Here is a 22,761-nt window from a genome sequence, read left to right as displayed (position 1 = left end):
TCTCTGGGAAGCATTTATTTTGGACTGATAATTTACTTGTGAAATCAATCATTCTGGCCTGTGTCATTTCAGAGTCTCCATGTAGACAAGAAACTGCACTCAAATCAAGCTGGCCTAGATTCAAAAGTACCAGTTGGTTGTCAAAATGATTCGGCCGATCTGGAGAAAGAGAAAAGCAAGAGTGGGGCAACTGTCGTAGCAGCCACCAATGTAACCACAGGTTAGTTAAGCCACGTGACAATGGTTTTAATTGCCCACATGACAAATGCATAATTTACAGATTGTTACTACCACTTTGCTTGGAATATATGGCTCTCTCAAAGTGACTGCCTGAATTGCAAATCTCATTGAGATGTAGTTTTAAGTGCAGTGTAATATTAGACACTCACAATAAGTCTGTTCATTGTTCTTTTTTATTTTTTATTTCTATTTTATTCTCTTCATTTATGGTTTTCATGGCCAAGGATGTGTTTTAAGATTGCTTGTATTATCATGACAATAATATTTTTAAATTTTTGCTAGAATTAACAAGAGGATTAATGGCTTCAGAAGAGGTTATAGCAACTGAGATGTCTTTAATTTAAAGATGTGTCAAAGAAGTAACCTAATGTATATGTGAATTATGATGGTTTTGTTTCTAGGGGTGATGATCTGATATTTTTCATCTCTACTAAAAGCAAAACAAGAACAAATGGACTTGTGGAGAAGTTGATAGCGTTGCTACTAACTTCCATATTGTAGAAATCTGGGATGAGTTAGCAAGGGAAATGAGAATTTTCTTTCTTGGCAATATTTTAGACACACCAAAGCAGCTCAATTTCTATTACACTTTATCTTTGAAACTTCACATTTCGTTTGTAGGAAAATGGAAACGGTAATTATTCTTAAGCATATGGTTTGTTCCTTTCCTTTCCGTATTTGGTTTTGTAGCTAGCGCTCCTTTTTTTCTCCAAGGGCATGTAAAAGTCAAAATACTAGATATAACGTCTCTGAAGTGTTTCTGCTCAAACTCTGTCTGTACAATCTGGGTTATTTCATGTAGTTAGCTTACTGACTTTTGACACTCCTATAAAAATATCCCATAGAGCTTTTCTTATTGCCTTTTCATTGACTCTTGCTGACTGATAAAAATGAAATTCTGTGAAGGGCTTTGAAAACCATGCATATTGCAATTCCTGCAAATTTCAAATACTAATCAAACATGACTATAAAAGAAACAACTACTGCAATGAATATTGCAGTATATTGAGTCTCAAGCCATTACTAATTCATTGAAAACTTTTTTCCCCTTAAGATTATGGATCCTACAAAATACCAGATAACAAAATTCCCAAGATCAAAGTTTATGTTTCAATCATTGGAAAACTTATCTGATCTACCCCTGTGTGTACCTCTTCCTGGGATGGCACTGGACAGCCCCAGCTTTGCACCCTGCATGAATAGTGCAGAATATGTCACAGACCCGGGCAGCACCTGCTTTGAAGATGTCACCTCTAAGTGATGGCTTAAGAAAAAAGAACACCTGGAATTAAAGTAGTGTTTTTAAGCAAGTGAGACTCCTAACTTTATTTAAGAATGGTAAACTGACCTCTCCTTACTTAGGTTAATTTCAACATACATTTATTTAGAAATTGTTTAGTCCGCTCATCTGGGAAATATCTTCATTTGCTTTCCCATCTGTAATTACAATCAATTACAGAATAAGCTGTCTTCATTATGAATTAAAGCGTATGACAATTCCATATGTAAAAATACAAAAGTTAGATAACACAGAAATATAATTCTTCAAATTCCATTTTATCTTCTGTAATATATGTCTCTCTATTTGGAAAAAAAAAAGACTCACTGGATCTCTACTTAATATTTACCATATACCAGAGATAGCTCATCTCTGAGTATCCAGAAGCCACCACGGAGATCAGGACAAGCAGATGATACCCTTTCCGAACTTTCCCCTCTTTTTAGTGCTTCGACAGAAGTCAGTAATTTCCTAAATTCTCTTTGGTAAGAATGGCAGTTTTAGAGTCTTTTGTAGCACATCACAGACAAAAGCAAAAACAAAAGCAAAAATCTTATGAAGACAGGGGTGCTGCTTCTCCCAGTTTGCTCCTTTTGGACACCCAAATCTTGTTCTTCCACTTAGATGAAGTGGAACCAATTCAAATATGTATCTAATCGTTATACTAAAAGGAATACTTTATTTTAGATTTGAACGTAAATAATGAGAAGATTTGCTGTGAATGGCTGAATGCACATCGTGTGATGAAAGTTTGCACTGCTGCAGCCAGGGGAGCAATAAATTCTACCTCAGGAGCCGTGCTGCCCGGCCTGGCTCTTCTTCCCTAAGCAGCCAATGTAAATGCTTCCCCCAGTCTCCTGCATGACCTTCTTCTGTGGGTCCTTGACTCACTCTGGTTGCTTGGCAGGTTGGCAATGCCCACGTCTTATTTTAGGAACTTTGTTATTAAGCCTGTACATAGGTTTGTCCATAAATTACTAAAAGAACAGTCCTCTAAAAGTGGGATGATTAAGTGCTTAACCTTTGGAGTCTGAACTCAGACTGTTGGGTTTAAATCTTGGCTCCCACTTGCTAGCTGTGTACCATGAGCAATTTGTTAATGTCTCTAGCTCTTTATTTGTAAAACTGAATTAATAATAGGGCTACACCATAGGCTATTTTGGAGACTATATTCGATGAAATAGGTTAAAGGTGGTATAGGACATAATAAACTCCAATTGAATCATAGCTATTATAACTAACTTTTTCATCCTTATGAGTTGATCACTAAGAAGAACTTTGGTTCCAGACAGTGTCTTTTGCAAAGCGCTGGCTGTGACCACCTGTTGTGGCTCTTGTGGTTTCTGAGTTTCTGCTGGCACCTTTTTTCCTTCGAAGAATGTATCCTCCTGGGAAATTCATGGCTCCTATGAATCCCATGTGCCTGGGAGTCAATTGGAAACCTTCTTTGGAGATGAGACACTGACTCCTCTGAGTCCAAGATATAGTGCAACTCTGCAGGGACAGGAAAGCCCTGACCCTCCCTAATGGACATCTTCCCCATCTTAGGTCAGCTGCAATAGCTCAGGAAGAGCACAGGACTTCACTGTTTATTCAGTTAAAGTGCTATTCTTGGTAGACGACGTGTGTTAAGTACAAATGTTTGTTTTAAGCTATTTGTTTCATGTCTAGTTCCCTGGGTGGGCTTGCATGTGGAACATTTATTGGGAGTGCTCTTGGGAACGACACATATGGCAGAGAAACAAAAGGAGGTCTAGGCAGAGGGGGAAATTGAGTCATAATACAGTCACAACAGAGACCTTAGCTGTTCCCACCGGAAGGCCTGGAGCTGGTATGGCTCTTCAGAGTTGTCCTGTTTTGGGATGAGGGGCCAGGTCTTTATCAGTCATTGGATATCGAGGCTTCCAAGAAGGGGGCAGGACTGTGGGTAAGGTGGCTTCCTTCAGCCAAGGACAAAGTCATTTGGTATCAGAAGATGATCATTTAGTTGTGAAAAGGATCTGGCTATAATGTAGGTCAACTCATTAATTGCAGAGATTGCTTGTGGTGATCCGACTGACTGAACAAAGATTTCCTCCTTCTGTGTCTCTCTAGAAACTGCACTCTTTGCCAGAAAGGATAATCTTTTAAATATGCCTATTTGTTTTTGCCCTGCATAAATGTGCTCTACTGAGCAAATTCTATATTCTCCTGAACAAAGCTATCAATTGGAATGTCCTTTCTTTTGAAGCTTCAGTTATGTTCTTCTAATTATTCCTCCATCTTTACATTAAATTCATGCCACAACTCACCTTACATAATAAATTCAACTTGTCAAGGAGTGAGAAGACCCCCTAGGTCAGAAAACAAAAAGCAGGTATCCTAAGGTCTAGTTCCAGTTCTGCCATACCCAGATGTCTTGCCCTTCACAGGCCATTTCATTTTTCTGAGTTATAGTTTCCTTACCAAAAGAGGAGGTACACCAAGAAATCTCTGTGCCCTGTCAATTCTGAAAGTATGAGATTCTGTGGCCTATTCTGATATCATAGAGCATGCAGCTTTGGTCACCTGTAAGCAAAAGTCACATAGAAGTGATTCACCACATGTAGGAACCTACATATTGTGGTCAATTAAACAGGGGAAAGAAAACAAGCTCCGTGGAAAAAAAACTCATCACTGAAGTCAAGGTAGAAGCTACAGATGAAGAATGGATCTATTGGAAAATAAATAAATTTTTATATTGAGCTTTAATTTAACCTTAACATTTGATCTGAACTTCAGATTTTACTTGTATTATGAGAAATGAAACATGAGGCAGTTATCTATCGGGACTACTTTGAGAGTTAGATAAAGTTGGTGTTCTGTATTAACGACCTGGACTGAAGAATGACTAAAAACATGCTATCAAGAGATAGTACTTTAGATATCATAAAACATATTTCCGTTTCTCAATTTTAATAAAGGAACACTTCAGTAATTCAGTGTTATTGTAAGTAGTGTGTAATTCTAAGCACAATAATTACCCTTACTCCAAAGACTGGAAAATCTGTTATATAAAATATTGGACAGTTTTATTTATTTATTTATTTATTTATTTATTCCATGAAAGACGCCTACTTGCTTATCTTTTCTTTAAATTTTATTTAAATCTAAGTTAATTAACACATAGTGTAATAATGGTTTCAGAAGTAGAACCCAGTGATTCATTATTTACATATAACACTCAGTGCTTATCCCAATAAGTGTCCTCCTTAATGCCCATCGCCCATTTAGCCCATCCTCCTCCCTCCTCCTCACCAGCAACCCTGTTTATTCTTTGTATTTAAGAGTCTCTTAGGGGCGCCTGAGTGGCTCAGTCGGTTGAGCGTCTGACTTCAGTTCAGGTCATGATCTCACGGTCTGTGAGTTCGAGCCCCACGTCTGGCTCTGTGCTGACAACTCAGAGCCTGGAGCCTGTTTCAGATTCGTGTCTGCCCCTCCCCCACTCGTGCTCTGTCTCTCTGTCTCAAAAATAAATAAAAAAACATTTAAAAAAAGAAGTCTCTTATGGTTTGCCTCCCTCTCTGTTTTTATCTTATTTTTCCTTCCCTTCCCCTATGTTCATCTGTTTTGTTCCTGTAATTTCAAACTGGTAATCAAAAAATCTGGTATATCATTCATCCTTCTATTTAACATCAGTGCAGATTTTTCATGATATAAACAAAACAAGGACACCGGTATGATTCCTCTGACATTTCCAGGGAATACTATCTGAGTTTGGAAGTACTGACAGCCTAAAGTGAAATGTTGTAAGATTGCTCTTCATTTTATAGCAACCCATTTCCCTCTTCTCGGAAGGTTTAAATGTTTAAGAATATGCTGGAAGGAGAACCCACAGTCATTTCATTCTTTCAACAGTTTTGAAATATCATTTCTTATTAGGCAGTTGTGTGAGTACTGACAGCCTTGCCCCTCATCTTCCCCAGAGATTAATTTATTTCCTGCAGTGTTTTCTCTTTGCGGAAAATCTGACTCGTCAGCCTTCACCAATGGGAAATCTCATCAGCAGAATGTTAATTGTAAAAGCAAAATCATATACCATATTGAAAGGGAAAAGCAGTTCTCTAGGCAATGCAACCCTTTTCTTTTCTTTTCTTTTCTTTTCTTCTCACTCCATTCTCTCCTCAATCTGTGGCTGGACAGGAACATTAACCACTGGGGAAACATTGTGCAAGATGGTGAGTTATAGAGGGCAATATTCAAGCTTCGCAACCAGACAGACCCAAGGCTGAACTCTTATTTGAATGAATGTCACATTTTCTTGTGATTTTATTTCTTTATCTGTAAAATGAGAATAAAAATACCTGCCTCACATGAAATTGTGTAATGAGACTGGCACAGAGGATACACTAAAATATTATTATTATTATAGGGTCAATCAACAGTCTTTGTTTAGCACTATATTGATTGCTGTGGCATCATATTTAACCATGTGAGTATACCAAGGAATCTGTTAGAGATTTGAAGAAATATATCTTCTAGCTGTTAGTTGTCAGGAGTGTTAGACCAAGATAGATTATTGAGATAGCCTGTTTGAAGTCTTGTCTTCCACTCCATTTCCTTTTTCTTCTCATTTCCACTCATATAGATTTCACAATGCTTGCTAAACACTCAGTAACTTGTTGTTTTTTGTTTTTTTCACCAGTAAATTATTTAGGTACAAAAAGGCTCTTTGCTAATAGTTTTAGATCTATCTATTAGGACTGTACATTGCATTTGAGTTATATTTTCCAAAATTATTTTCTCTGAAATAAAAATTATCAATTTATATTTGATTCAGTCTCAGAAATAAAACTTTGGTGAATTAAATCTTGAGATTAAGAAGATAATAATATACTAGAAAGTAGAGATGAAGTTGAGAAATACTAGATGAAAAATCAAAATCAGGTTTTAAGCCGAGAATAATGTTTTTTGTACTATGATTATGATTAACAGATCCATTTAAGTAAATGAAGTTTTTTTTCTTGTTTCCCCCATGTTTTTTTGTGATTTGAGTGTGACACTAGAAAGAGCAATCAAAGCATTAGGTGATCAAGTGAAAAAAGGAGATGTCATGGTGTAAACTCCTAACAACTGTGACCTAACAACTAAGCTACGTGCATGGTGTCCAACTTACAATAGGTGATATTCTTTCATGTGGCAAAATAATAGTTTTCTCCAGACTGAGGACAGTATCTTCACTTGTGTAGAACAGGAGCCTGAATCTGTGTGGTGACCTCTGCCTTTGACTTTTATGGAGTCATGCACAAATCATCAATTGATCCTTTTTAATGGTAAAGGCTTTTTTTTAACTATAGAATTTACTTCTAAATAATATACTTTTGAGTCTTTCCCTAATTCTCTGAAAATCCTCATAAATAACTTTCAATCTTATCATTTTAAATTTCCTTTCTCCTTTTTTTTTCTAAACATGTTTCTTGTTGGCACATGAGAATCTTTCTTTTATCCATTATTTCATACCAATTCTAGTTCTTGTTTTATTAAAGAAACGTTTTTTATTCTGACCAATGAACAAAGTAAAGGAAAAAGGAACAGTTGACAGTAACTTTCAAAACTTATTGCAGTGATTCTCTTAAGTTCTTGCACATAAAAAAGTCACTTTATGAGCATCTTAAAAATACATATTCTTGGGGGAAAATACATATTCTTGGAATCTGCTGTCTAGAGCAAGATGGGCAAACTGGCAGTGAGTCGGTCAGCCTGTCCCATTGTCTGTTTTTTTATGCCCATGAGCTAAGAATATTTGTTATTTCATTTTTAAATGTTAGAAAAAGACAAAGAAAAAATATTTTTTGTGACAAGGAAATTACATGAAATTCAAATTTCAATGTCTATATAACATTGTATTGCAACAACAGCCACACTCATTCATTTAATATTGCCCGAGTGATTTTGACAGAAACCATATGCAAAGCCTAAAATATTTACTCTCTGATCCTTTAGAATGAAAGTTTTCTAACCTCTGCTCTAAACAGTCTAATTCAGTAGTTCTCAGGTAGAAACTAGGAATCTATTTTGATGTATATTTTATGTGACTGTGAGGCAGGAGGTTCTTTGGAACACATTTTGAAAAACAATGCAGTGGAAGAATTATGGACAACTTTTCTCTTCTCACTCATCACACTCATTTTATCAGCAAATCCTACTGGTTTTATCCTCAAGCAATATCTAGAATACGACTATTTATTTTTACCATGTTTACTGTTGTCAACCTAATCCAAGTCATCATCATTTCTTTTTTGGATTCTTGTATTGGCTTCCTAGTCAGTCTGCTTCTTTCTTTCTTTCTTTCTTTCTTTCTTTCTTTCTTTCTTTCTTTCTTTCTTTCTTTCTTTCTTTCTTTCTTTCTTTCCAGAGCACATGTGTGGGGCAGGGGCAAAGAGACGGAGAGAGAGAGAATCCCAAGCAGGCTTCTCACTCTCAGCGTAGAGCCCAATGTGGGGCTCAAACCCATGAACGGCGAAATCTTGACCCGAGCTAAAGTCAAGAGTCAAACATTTAACTAACTGAGCCACCCAGGTGCCCCAGTCTGCTTCTGCCCTTGCCTCATGCTGTCCATTGTCAACACAGCAGCCAAGAGTGCATGTGTGAAAACCTTAGTCAGATCATGTAACTCCTTTCCTCAAAACCCTCCAATGGCCTCTCTACTTCTCCTCCTTTGTCACTATCTAGCTACTTTGGCCTCCCAACTGTTTCTCTGAAACTCTAGTGTGCTGCATCCTCAACACCTACACAGACTGTTTTCTCCAAATGGCATAATCTTCCCCCAGAGAGTGACGGACTTTGAGGTTTGTCTTCGGTCAGTCTTTCCTTAACCATTGGCTTCTTAGTGATCCCTTCTGTAAACACTTTATTTAAAATTATAACCTTCCTGTATGGGGCTGCCTATCTCCCTGGTGCCATCCAACATATTATATACACCTTACTTTTTTATTTTGACCAGGGGTCACCTTCCCCACATGAGGGCACCATAGAGGCAGGGATTTTTATCGGTTTGCTCTATCCTTAGATTCTAAAAGAGTGCTGACTCTCTTGATAAATATTTCTTGAACAAAGAAATGAGCCCCAGATTCCCATTTTGGGCTTGATGGATAATGTGTGACAACTATGAAACATTTCTTGTGTGCAAAAATAGTTGCCATGAGTATAAATATAAGACTCACCCCTGGAAAATGATGAAATATGATGATAGGAAGAATACAGCAGCTATTTCAATCTCAGCCAATAACTTAATTACAGAAGGTCCTAAGGAAAGTAGAGGTTAGATACAGATATGAAAATGGGTAAATGGATGAAAATCCAGTTGAAAATCTTGAGAAGAGATTCCAGGAAGCCACATTTCACAGTTGAGCTGCCTCCTCTAAGAAGTAGTTGTGCTTTCTGCAGGTTCTACTGTTCATCATCAGCTTGAGCAATTTGAGGAGACTGGATCCCAAAGTTTCCCAAAGGGAAAATGAGCAGGGTGTGACTAGCAGTGGTTCAAATTCACTCCTTAGGAAGCATCAGCATTAGAAGATAATGTAAAGCAATTTTAGATAAACTTGAATTTGAACTTGATTCCTCTAAACTAAAAGGAAATGGATGTTTTTATTTCACCTTAATCTTCTCATTCAAAAAATTCATCTGATTTTACATATATAAAGCTTTATTGTGTGGATTGAATAATAGGTTATTCTTACAAAGATGTAGATTTTAACTACTAAAGAATACTTTTTAGAGAGAAAAACAAAACAAGACTGCATTGTTTACCTGTTCTTCTATGGATGAAGTGTTTGGCTTGATCTCCAAGGGGTGTACATGATTCTACATCCCTCAGTTAATTTAGTCATTTAAGTAAATGTGAATTCAAAAGCCATCAGTGAATATTCAATTCAGTGTAAGAAACATCACCTCCATATAAAGTTTGTGACATTTCCAAAAGGAATGGTTGATGAATGCCAAAAGAGTTGAAGCTTTTAAATCAGTTTGAATTTTAAAACCTAAACAATTTTCAGAAAAGTCAGTTCCTGTACATTTTGAGATTCTATTCAATGTGAAATCTGCTCTGTCAACTTGAACTGGCCACAAGAACCCAAGTGTTGTTTGAGGCATTCTCGTGCTGGATGGAAGATTGGGCTCGATCAGGGAAAGGCAACTTGTAAGGTCCCCTCCAAACTAAGATTATTTAAATCCTATTATTTTATACTGAGATAATCTGATTATTCTAATTCCCTCACCTCCCATTTTTCTGCTTAACTATGTACTATCTTAAATCAGTTTATTGACAAGGGAGAATGAGACTAATAACTGTCAAGATGACAGATTGAACTTTCAGACTACAGGCTTATAAATAGTTTTATGTGAATATGAGATGGTAATAACAGGTAATATTTCTGTAGCACTTTACATTGTACAAAGCACTTGCAGATCCATTATTTCGTTTGATATTTCCTCACCTCTATGATTCAGTTATTACTATCACAACTCATTCCTTGATAGAGAAATGGAATTCAGAGATTCCTCCAGACACACAGTCCATAAGTCTTAGACTCAGGAATCAGACCTCGTTCTTCAGATTCCCTTTCTTTATATCACAATATATTGATCTCATTTGCCCTTGTCCCCTTCTTCCTACAAGGAAAGCAATACTGTGAGGGAGAAATAATGTTGCTATCCCTTTTTACAGATAAAGATAGTAGGTGATAGAAGTGGGAATTAAATCTGGGCATACTGCCTAAAAAGCTGTGTTCCTTCATCTATAATGTATATTTGACAGTGTGTAGTTTTATTGCTGTTTGAGATGTGAGGAAGACCTAAAAATCTAAAGGTAGAAGTTGGGACTGGCGGGTGATGAGAAAGAATGAAATCATAAGCGCATGGAATCCAGGCTTTCTCTCATTAGGCCACTTGACTACCCCATCCCACCCCCTACCCTCAGCTCCCCGCCCCAGTTAGCATTGAGAGATGTTGATGCAGGAACATAAATTGAGGCTTCCAGAGAAATTAGCATGATGTGTGGAGAAATTCCACTTCTTTCTGCTTTGACATCTCCTTTCTTCTTTCCCAGTTAGTCTGTGAGCTCCTCAGATGTCACAAAACTATACTTTGTCTTTATATTTCACACATGTAATAAAAATAGCTAACAGTTGGTGAGACAGTAAACCTCTTTAGTGTTAAATGTAAAACTCTTTGCATCTATTACCTAATTGAATCTTTGTCATAACCCTGTAAAATAGGAATTATTATCCCTTACCCCTTCTTCTTTTTAAACATGAAGAAATGAAGCACATAAAGGCTAGGTAACTTCCTTAAGGTTATACAGCTAGTATGTGGAAGGAAGGAAGGAAGGAAGAAAAGGAAGGGAGGGAGGGAAGAGGAAGGAGAAGGAGGAGGGAGAGAGGAAGAGATGGAAAGAAGGGAAAAAACAAAAGGAAAAAGACAGGGAGGGAGAAGAAAAGAAGGAAATGGAGGGGGAAAGAGAGGAAGGAAGGGAAGGAGGGAAGGAAGGGAAGAAGTCATAGGCTAATGAGAGCTCAGAGTCAAGAACCTTGAAGTGTTCCTCTTCAGGGCCACATGGCTAGCACTCAACAGATCACTAGTACAATGGAGGTATGGGAGAGCAAAAGAGATGACAGGTTTTCTGTACCTCTTGACCATTATAGTGGATGCTAGTAGAATTTTTTTTACACCTCCCAGCCCCCATGCTCCCCAAAGCCATAATGGAAAGAAATGAAGTGTCTTGCCTGAACATAGACAGAATCCCTACTGTGGTATAGCTTGCTTTACTTGAGGGCTTGATACAGTGTTATTTTACGTTAATGGAAAATCTGTATGTGCTCCTCAGAAACAGTAGATCATTCTGCTTATGCTTGGGACCTGGTACTTTTTCTTCAGTTTAATATTTATAGGTACTCTTTTCCCCCTGTGCAGTCTTTGGAACTCCACTAGGTTTGGGCTCCATTCTGTAGGCCTCGTGTCACAGCCGAGGCGATGGGTCTGCAATCGGACACTTTCAGAGCACAATCAAGCTTCAGTCTCTTACTAGCTGTGTGATTGCTGGGCAAGTCTCTTCACTGTGGATTCAGTGGTTTGTTGTTGTTGTTTTTACCTTACATAGCCTGTATAATAGAGATTTTCTAAACTAAAATGAAAAGAAAAGCACTTTGTAAACTGAAAAACACTTTACAAACTTAAGGTATTGTCTCCTACCTCATAGAAATATGTATCTTGTTCCTGAAGAGCTTATATTTCTTCCTTGTCTTATTTTGTTTTTTGGTTGGCTTTTTGTTTGTTTGTTTGCCTCCTCTTGTTTTGCTTCTAATTATTTTCCCAAAAACATATATGCATGTGAGTATACTATAAACAGTATTTGAAAGCACGTAGTTTCTTTCCTGGCTATTTCCAATACACATTTCTGATGAACCCTTCTTATTTTTCTTTACTTATAGAAATCTCCAAAAGTAAAAAACATCAAAAGTAATGAGATGCGACTGAAGCCACCTGGGCAGTGAACATAAATGTTGCAATGGAAAAGTAATCTTAGCCTTCAAGCCGAAAACAACTATTCCCCAACAGACTTCAGAAGAAACTTGACTGGCCATGGCAAAGGAAAAACACAACCTTAAAAGTTTTAACAGATAATACTTAAAGAGAAACCTATGATATGGAATTCACATAATCTATTCTGTTGTGCCAAAATCTGTATATATGGTTTTATTGTTACTTAGGACATATTTATTTAATGTGCACACACTTTCTGTGATTCCTGTTTCCCCTGCCAACCATGAGTCAATTGAAAATGAATTTTATATTTCAGTTTCTAGGTGAACCAGTTGAAAATATGTTGAAAGCCCACCAAATATTTTCAGGGTTTCAGAATTTGGTTTCTTTCTAGAATTTTTCTAGAATTATCATCATTCCTGCTAAAAATAACTTAAAAAATAATTATATCTGAGAGTGATTTAAAATACCCAAGTTTCGGGGCGCCTGGGTGGCTTGGTCGGTTAAGCGTCCGACTTCGGCTCAGGTCATGATCTCGCGGTCCGTGAGTTCGAGCCCCGCGTCGGCTCTGTGCTGACAGCTCAGAGCCTGAAGCCTATTTCAGATTCTGTGTCTCCCTCTCTCTCTGCCCCTCCCCTGTTCATGCTCTGTCTCTCTCTGTCTCAAAAATAAATAAACGTTAAAAACAAAATTTTTTTTAAATAATAAAATACCCAAGTTTCTTATCTGATTCCCTGGGAGCTGTGAAAATCAATTTGACTTCACATTTTCAGTTTGTTTATAAATAAGTTTGTTTGAGGCTTAGCCCCCAAAGCTATCATGAGTCACAGGAATTTTCTATAACTTTCTCCCCTGCCTCCTAACAACCAGAGTTCATGACTACAATATCACCAAAGATCAGATAATATGCTTTATTATTTTATGTACTGTATACTAGATAACCCTTTAGATGAATGCTTGTTAGGATTATAGTAAAACCATTTCATTTATGTATCATTATGTACTGAGTATACAGGGACATATTATTTTGCCTCTAATAAAATGAAGAGACAGAGAAGTTATCTTGTTAGTTACACAGGAATTTAATGGCAAGCTTTGGACTTTGTTCATAGGTCATACTCTATACAAAAACTGTTAGTTAATCTCGTATGTCATAATTATTTTCTATTGGGTATAACAATTATTCATTGGTTTAGTACCAAGGAGTCTCTGAAGACAACAAATCATGAAACATCTCTTCAACAGAAAAAAAAAAAAAAAAACCTACAGTAAGAGATCTTTCACACAATGCTTTATTGATAAACTGATATAGCTTACTTCTTCTTACCTTTTTTTTTTTCTTTTTAAGTGGAACTGAATCCTGATTTCCAATACCCTAAAGACTGTTTTAGTGACTTCATGTGATGCTACAGTTGGTTATTTACAACTTCTGAAATTTTCTGAGAAGGTTTCACTTCTATTTATGTTGCTGGTTTATGCCCATAAGAACAAGAACTTTGCAAAAAGCTTATGTCCTCACCTTTGATTATTGAATTCCACAGAAAGTCCCTTCTCACTTCATCGATGTTGGCAAACTCATAAAACTCACAGACCAATTTTCTATTTTTCAAATAGTAATGAATAATTAGTGGTTTTTATTTGCTATATGAGAACAATTAAGTTAGTACTTTTAGTCAGTACAATTCTTTGATTAGAAAATCAAGACAATGCATGTCTTAGTTTGGTTATAAACTATCAAGGTCTTTCTAGTGGAAATCATATATAAACATCTCTAACAATACAAATCCTTATAGGTACTATGCTTCCAGCTCTGTTGCTATTAAAAAGTGTTAATCAACTTCATGTTCATCTATGGAAGATTTTGGAAGGTTGGAAATAAATTTTCTAATTTTAATTTGTATTTGTGTGTGTGTGTCCTTTGTCATGTTTAACTGTGGAATAACTATCTTCCTATAACAACTAAGTTAAAATTTTTAACTAGAACTGAAACCAGTTGTTCACTAGTGAGAAGAAGGCCGCTTGTGTTAAAGAAGCCAGGAGAATAGAGATACTGTCCTCCTGCCCCTGTCTGCCACAACCAGGGACCTGTAATGATGGTCCCAGTGACCACATTTCACAGTATGGTCAGGCTGTATGGATAGCTGCCAAGATTTCCAATTATGAATGTTCCCGTCTTCCTAATTAAATCAGGTAAACAGTTTTGGGAAGGAGATGGAAAGGAGTGAGAAATGGAAAAAGGAAAATGTTCTTTTTTGAGATGTGTTCGGCTCTTAAAACCAGGACTTTAATATAAAAAGTGTTTGTTTTAAGATCAAAGTCAACATTAATGAGACTTCTGGATGTTTATCCAAAGGCTTAAGATACAAGTTACTTCTAAAAGAAAGAGGATATATAAAATTCGTAGGAATATATCTCAATAAGCTGGAACACTAAAAACTGAATCTAATAGAATGAAAGTATTCTTCTGATGTTGCCACAGAAATATTTCCACAATTTTATCATTTCTACTGCTTCTACTTGCACTAACCCTGTCACCATTCTCCTATTCTTGCTAACATTCAATCTATTCTTAATGAAGTAGCTAGCATGAAGCTTTTTAAAACATATTTTATTTCATGCCACATTGCTTCCCACCTCATTCAGAGTAAAGGCCAAAATTGCTAAAATGATTTACAAAATCCTACATGATTTACTGCTGTCACCTCTCTGGCCTCTTCTCACTCACTGAGCTCAAGCCATGCTGGCCTCCCCACTGCCCATCAAACATGGCCGGACGGTCTTGATTCAAGGCCTTTGCATTTGCTTTCGCTCCACAGGAAGTAGTTTTGCCCAGATATTCCTCAGGTTCTGTACAAATGCCTGCCCTGAACACACTGTCTCAAACTATCACCTCAGCCCCACCTAGTTCTTCCTATCTCTTTCCACATTTTATTTTATTTTCTCCCTAAGGATTGATTCTGTCTAATACACTATATATCCTCAAATCTTTGAGGATGGCACTGATTTCTGCCAATACACTTATGATATGATTTATTTTATGTTCAGTATGTTGGTCATAAGAAAGTGAAGAAGGGATTCAAGAGATTCAACTCAGCTTTAATTTTTAATTTTTTTAAATATGAAATTCATTGTCAAATTGGTTTCCATACAACACCCAATGCTCATCCCAACAGGTGCCCTCCTCAATGCCCATCACCTCCCACCCCCCATCAACCATCAGTTTATTCTCAGTTTTTAAGAGTCTCTTATGGTTTGGCTTTCTCCCTCTCTAGCTCTTTTTTTTTCCTTCCCCTCCCCCATGGTTAAGTTTCTCAGGATCCACATAAGAGTGAAACCATATGGTATCTGTCTTTCTCTGTATGGCTTATTTCACTTAGCATCACACTCTCCAGTTCCATCCACGTTGCTACAAAAGGCCATATTTCATTTCTTCTCATTGCCAAGTAGTATTCCATTGTATATATAAACCACAATTTATCCATTCATCAGTTGATGGACATTTAGGCTCTTTCCATAATTTGGCTATTGTTGAAAGTGCTGCTATAAACATTGGGGTACAAGTGCCCCTAATTTTTAACTTTTATTTTTGAGAGAGAGAGAGAAAGAGAGTGTGAGTGGGGGAGGGGCAGAGAAAGAGGGGGACACAGAATTCGAAGCGGGATCCAGGCTCCGAACTGTCAGCTCACAGCTTGACATGGGACTTGAACTCACAGACAGTGAGATCATGACCTGAGCTGAAGTCAGACGCTTAACCGACTGAGCCACCCAGGAGCCCCTCAACTCAGCTTTTTCTGCTATAATAGGTCTGTGGACTTTCTCCACAGACCAAGGGATCACTGCTATGGTTCTAAGAGCCAGTCTGTATGTCTGTTTTGATTATAATTTGAGAACTGAGGGAATGACCACTGGTAGTGTCTGTGGAACCAGTAAACTTACTGTGGGATAGACTTGGCCTGGAAGACTCTATTTATTATTTGACCTATTTTATGAAAGGATAAAATCAAGCACTGTGTGCATGACGGTTAACTATTGTTTATTACATATTCTGTCATTAAGGTACTGAAGCCTCAGTAAAGAATGGGATCTCACTACATGCCCCTTTAGGTGACTAGAAAGATACTTAAGCTGAGACTTAAGTCTCTGTGGCTTCCCTATCCCTCTGTGACTGACACTCTTAACATCTTCTTGTCCCTTCTTACAGCAGTGCAATGTTTGGGCACATGAGATGCTGCACCGGGGTGTCTGAAGCCCCCAAGGTTATCTTGCTCTGCATAGTGCTCCTGTTCTCTCCCCTTTATTAAAACTAAATAAACTTGATGCAAGGTGAGCCTGTTTTGTCTTGTACATTTGATTGACAACCGGAAAGTGAAACTCATTTTAGTGGTCTTCTCTTTGCAAGAGTACAAAGGAAACATAAAAATACTAGAAACAAAAAATACAATATATTTTTTTAAAGTTGGGCATAACAGAAGAGAAAGTCGATGAGTCGGTAAACTTTAAGTTATCACTCAGGAGGCATCAAATAAAAACAAGAGAAAATATAAAAGAGATGTTAAAAGATGTTGAGATGTGTTTCAGAAGACACACATTGAAATTGAGAGAACGGTGCCAGGCTGAAGTGAGGCAATGTTCAGAGATGATATGTGAAAACTCTGGAATTGATAAATGATACTGAGTCTCAGATTTCAAAAGTCTAGCATATCTCAAGAAAGATAAAAAAGTAATTTCCCAACACATCATATTATAGTATAATTTGAGAAGATGGATACGAAGATAAGGCTATGGTAATAATTTGGAAAACAGTAGACTTCTAACGTCAAAACAGAAGCTGGAAGCCAGGATGCAAGGGGAAACACTCTCAAGAACTGTAAACCAAATTAAATAATTTAAAAAAATAAGAATAAAGACTCTTACACATAACCAAAAACAGACAGGATTTGCAGTAACCTGAATTCTCAGTACCAGACTATATGAAGGATGTAGTCTAAGAAAGAAAATATATTCAGGAATAAAATCTGAGAATCAGGAAGGAATGGTATATTAAAAGAAAATTTACAGAATGGGAGAGATATATCACATATATACATCCAACATAAGAATTATATTCAGAATATATAAATAACTCCTAAAAATCATTAAGTAAAATGCAGACAACCCAGTTTTCAGAGAAGATAAAGGACTTAAGCAGTCATTTCACATACTAGGATATCCAAATGGATAATGAGAATATGTAAATGTGCTCAAAATCACAGCAGTCTTTAGGAAAATGCAAATTAAAGCCACAATGACATATACCATTACAAATCCACCAGATGGCTAATTTTTTTTTTTTTAAATGAAAAGAACAAGTTTTGAAGAAAGTGTGGAGCAATCAGAACTCACACATATTGCTTGTGGGAGTTTGATATATTTACTTTGGCAACTGCTGTACCTACTAAAGCTAAGCATATACCTACCCATGACCCAGAATTTCCACTCTTAGGTGTAAATCCACCAAAGCTTAATACATTAGCCTACCAATAAGTCATGTACAAAGATGTTTGTACCAGCCTTATTCATACTAGCTCCAGATTGGAAACACTCCATGCCCATGACCTGTAGAATAGACAAATTGTGGAAAATGAGGCAGCAACAACATGAATGCAATGATACATGCAACAACCTGAATATATTTCAAAACCATAACGTGAGTGATAGAAGTCAGAAGCAAAAATAGTATATGCTGCATGATTCCGTTTATATTAATTTTAAGAATAGGCAATACTGCCTTATATTAATAGAAGGAAGTCTACCGTTTGCATTTGGGTTTGACTGGGAGGATGTACAATAGAGCTTTCTAGGGTACTAGAAATGTTACATATCTTAATCTGTTATCTGGTTACATGGAGATGCATGTAGATATAAAGTCAGCGAACTTTATATTTAACAGTTGCGCACTTCACTGCATGGGTTTGATAAAACAAGAGAATGATAAGAACAAGTTTCAGAGTAATTTTAACCCCAGGGTAAAAGTTGAAGAGGGATTGGGACGGGAACCTAAGGGCCTTCAAGTATATTGGTAACGTTCTACTTCGTACGCTTGTTAGTGGATCTGTGGATGCTTTCTACTCTTTATATGTACTTATACGGTATGTATATTATATCATATTATATATAGGTTTTTGTGTATGTGAAATATTTTCTAATCAATATAAGAAAAATGATACAAAGAAAACACTGCTATTTGACTTGGCCAACAGAGGAAGTAAAGATTTGGCAAACCTTCGTCAAAGTATACATTATAATCCTCCGCGAGCGCACTATCGTATGTAATGTTAGTGAGCGCATACTTTTGCTTTGCTCTTGCTCAACTACTCTGTTAGGAGGCATATAGTTTTATCTTGCTGGAATGCGTTTTTCCCTTGGGATAGTCTCAAAAATATTTTCGTATATTTATCCCACATACTAATAAAAGATAAGAAACACATTTTCTTCAGCATGTTTCTTCAAATGCCTCCAAATCTTTTTGTTAAAAATAAATGCCTTCCACATTGTCAAATTCTTATCTTATGCAGTATTCAAAAGTAAAAGCTGAACTCTTTAGTCAGTGTTATCAAAGCATTTACTGCAGATGATATTTATATGGTTTTAGACATAACCCTGATATTTAATTGATTTAATTTCATTTCCTTTTGTGCATTCTGAGGAAACCTCAGGTTTGGGTTGAATACTTACAATGCATGTTAAGGTACGTGAAGAATTCTTATTTCTGAGTTAGAGGTTAGTAGTGAAATAGTAGCAAAAAAATTTCAAGTGGTCATATCCTCGATTAGACTAATAGTGTGCTATTGGAAGAAAATGGCCAAATGATTTCTCATCTCATGACATGGGAATAATTGCCTGATAATAATTTCATTTGGATTACTGGTTTATAAATTTAAAGTATGAAAAAGTAAAAGGTATCCATATGTTTTTTTCTGATCTAGATTCTAAAAGTATAAAATATTAATTCACTTTATCAGAGTCTGTCACAAATATATTTCCCTTATAAGAGTGAGAATTAGACCACACATTTTGTTTTATATTACTTTTGGTAATTTTTGTCATTGTGGTTTGTGTTTGAGTAACTGAATTATTTCATTTCCGTATGTGTACAGAAAGATATACTCAAAATACTACTACATTTTGTTCTTACAACAAAGTCACGGGGAAGGGAAATTTGATAAGTGGGTCCAGTCTAGACCCAGCACTAATACCCCCACAACCATGGAAACTAGAGATGAAGGTGGATTTCACATAAATCTATGTACCTGGGACTGTTAAAGTGGAGAATAAATAAAACTGCTAACCAGATGCTCTCAAATTCCCTGTAGATACTAATACTGGGAGTTTAGGCATAAGAAATTGGCATTTGTGGGGAATCTGGGGAATTCTGTAAATCATGTTTTTCTTAGATTTGAAAATGGTAATTTATTTTTATACTTTAAAATAATAATGAATGCCCCTAATAGTAAATAGTGAATCATTTTGTGTGAGAGTTTTAGTCTCAGAGGTTTTCGGTTAAAAAATAAAGCTGTGGCAATAAATGCATGATTTACTATTCTTAAGAGATAATATATTGTGATAAAATGTAAAAATGATGTCTACCTGAAATAGATATTTGATTATTAGAAAAAAGTTAAAGACTGGAACATTAACAAAATAAATGTTAAATAAAAATCATTAAAAATTAAATGATAATAACACAATTATTTATTATTTAACACTTATTGTTCTTAAAATCAAATTTTACAACACAATAGGCAGTAATTGTCCTCATCCATAATCTTGATCATTGTTCTGAGACAAACAATTCCACACATAGAAAATGTTGCATTGATGTCGGTTGAATTATTAAGATTAGTTGCTAGAGCATGTGTTGTTTCCTATGGACTCATTTTCATTTTAACAATGAATATATTTTGTCTGCTTGATGCTGGTTTTTCCATTGAAATTGGTATTGCTTAGGCTGTATTAGATTTTAGATCAGTTTCTCATTCCACCAGGGTATTCAACAACAACATTCCTATCTTCTTTTTGCATTTCTTCTGTTAAAGTAGTTACAAAGGGCTACAGCCTAGGGCAAATATTTAATCACTGGAAATGCCAGGCAACATTACTAGCATACTGTAACAATTCCAACCTATGAGTATGGTTAACAGTACTCCACAGAATCATGTGCCAAAATTGATAACTAAAAAAAAGCTTTTTTGCTTCTGAAATTTGATATTTGGGGAACACTATTCATCAGTTTATATAAAGTAAACTATGTATGTAAACTTGTTAATTTTAATTTCATTTGCAAGAATACCTTACCATTAACAGTAATCAGGGCCGCAAACACAAAATTACAACAAGGCAACAGCAACAAGAAAGCATGAATGATTAGATTTGACCACTTCCCTCCTACATGCTCCTGTTCTGATTCATAGATAGTTTGACTCAATTATGTCAAAACATAAGCTTAACTATAAGTTATGAGGGAAGGAGAAGGCCTATGTTTTCCCTTGATTTCTGCAAATATAAAACTTATATTCATTTAAAAATATTGTTTCAAATTTCTTGCTCAATAAGTTCATTTTAGGATACCAACCGTTTATCTTATTTCTACAAAGTACACTTAAACCAACCATAAATGAGAATTTATTTATTTATTTATTTTTAAATTTTTAAAAATGTTTATTTATTTTTGAGACAGAGAGAAAGGTGCGGAGTGTGAACAGGAAAGGAGCAGAGAGGGAGAGGGAGACAGAATCCGAAGCAGGCTCCAGGCTCCCAGCTGTTAGCACAGAGCCTGACGTGGGGCTCAAACTCATGAACCATCAGATCATGACCTGAGCCAAAGTCAGGCGCTTAACTGACTGAGCCACCCAAGCACCCCCATAAATGGGAATTTTAGTAAAACTTTTTCAATTTGAGTTTTATGCCCATAATTGTAATGAATATTTTAAATCATCCTAATTTGCTTTTTCTAAATTTTTGAAAAAATTTACTTATTGAGGAAAAGGAAGCCCAATTTTTAAGTGTTTTTGTGACCAATTAGCATCCTATTCTAACAGCTGGCAGTTACGTTAATTACCTTTAATGATAAAATTACACTGATCTATTTAGCCATTCAATTAAGATAAAACAGTCTTTTAGATTTCATTAACTACTTTTAATGATGAAATTATACTGATCTATTAACCACATAGGTAAAGAGTCTAAATATCTTTTAGATTTCATTACCTATTTTTATAAATTATCTGGACAATAAGAATGGCATGGAACTTAATACATATTGTGTCAGTAATGAATCAATTCTTGTCTTATATTGCCAAAGATCAGGACAAATTTTTGAAAAAAATATTAAACCAAATTTATTTTAAGTAATTTATATCCACCATTGAACCAGCAAAGCACAATACAATTTTGAAGTATATACAAAGTTAATGACAGTATAAAGGAGGACAAAGAAAAATAGAATATACTTTTATATTTACTTACATTTGCAACAGCTTCGTTGAGATATAACTGACATACAATAAACTGCACATACTCACAATGGAAAATTTGATTAATTTTTACATATATTTAAACCCTAAAACCATCACCTCAATCAACATAATGAATATATCCATAATGCCAAAAAAAAATTTCCTCTTGCACCTTTTTATTAGGTCTTTCTCTTTTTCTCTGTCCCTTCTTTCTATCCCCGTGCAACAAAATTTCTGTCTTCTTTCTATCACTATAAATTAGCTTGCATTTTCCAGGCTTTTTATAAGCAGAGTAATGGAGTATATACTACTTTCCTTTACTTTTTCTTTAGTGTAATTATTTTGAGAGTCATACATGCTATATTGCATATATAAATTGTTTATTCTTTCTTTCGCTGGGTAATGTTCCTCCGTGTGGATATAGAAGTTGTTTATTCATTCACCTATTGATGGACATTTAGATTGTTTCCAGCTTTGGGCTACTACAAATAAAGCTACTAGGAACAGTTGTCTACAAGTTCTTCTACAGATACCTGCTTCTATTTCTCATGGGCAAATATCTAGGAACGAAAGGTCTGGGTCATACAGTAGGTATATGCTCAACTTTTTAAGGAACTCCCAAAATGTTTTCCAAAATTATCCTACGTTCATTTCAATCAGCTGTGTATGATGAGATTTCTAATTGTTCCACACCTCCGTGTGTTAAATCCTGCGTGTGTGTGCGTGTGTGTGTGTGTGTTCCACTCTGCACAATTTTCAGTTACCATGGTTTAATTAAACCAAACCAAAGAATAACAGTCCCCTAACAACACATCAAATTTTAGTATCGCGGTAAACGAGCTAAGGACACAAAGTGCGAACAGGGCTGCTAGCTCCTCATTCCACGAATCTCTGTGTAAGGACCACGTGTACATATTGATCAGTGATTAATCACATCACTTCTTTGGAGGTATGCGGGCGACTGCCCCTTCACTGCCTGTTATTGCTTGGTTCACACAGGACAGCAAAGCATGTAGTTGGGCTGCTTCCTTGTCTCCCAGTGATAAACTCACCCGGACACTTTACGAAATTAGAGAACTCAAAATGGGTATATGAAAGAGGCCAACAAAAATGAAGATGCAGCAACGAAATGGAAGATGGCAGGACCGGCGGTGAAATTTGAGTGAAACATGAATGCAATTGGGAAGAATTGCTGGCTGCCACGAGAGTGTTGACGTGGCTGCCATTGGAGACCCTAGCTCCGCAGCCGCG

At 36.1% G+C, this 22,761-nt stretch overlaps 1 protein-coding gene across 1 annotated transcript in view; it reads left to right on the top strand.

Moving 5' to 3' along the window:
• The window catches only part of THEMIS (thymocyte selection associated), a 184,463-nt gene extending 170,547 nt beyond the window's left edge, over positions 1–13,916 (top strand). Inside the window, exons 5-6 of the mRNA XM_025925929.2 lie at positions 73–220; positions 11,965–13,916. Coding sequence (XP_025781714.2) covers positions 73–220; positions 11,965–11,996 — 180 coding nt within the window. The 3' untranslated portion in view covers positions 11,997–13,916. The remainder of the gene's footprint in view (positions 1–72; positions 221–11,964) is intronic.
• Positions 13,917–22,761: the final 8,845 nt, after the last annotated feature.

This window comes from Puma concolor, chromosome B2 (genome assembly GCF_028749965.1).
Source record: "Puma concolor isolate L17-30 chromosome B2, mPumCon1.1.hap2, whole genome shotgun sequence".
Lineage (NCBI taxonomy): Eukaryota > Metazoa > Chordata > Mammalia > Carnivora > Felidae > Puma > Puma concolor.
The sequence above is the reverse complement of the archived record's forward strand: the minus strand, read 5'-3'. Positions and strand labels throughout refer to the sequence as shown.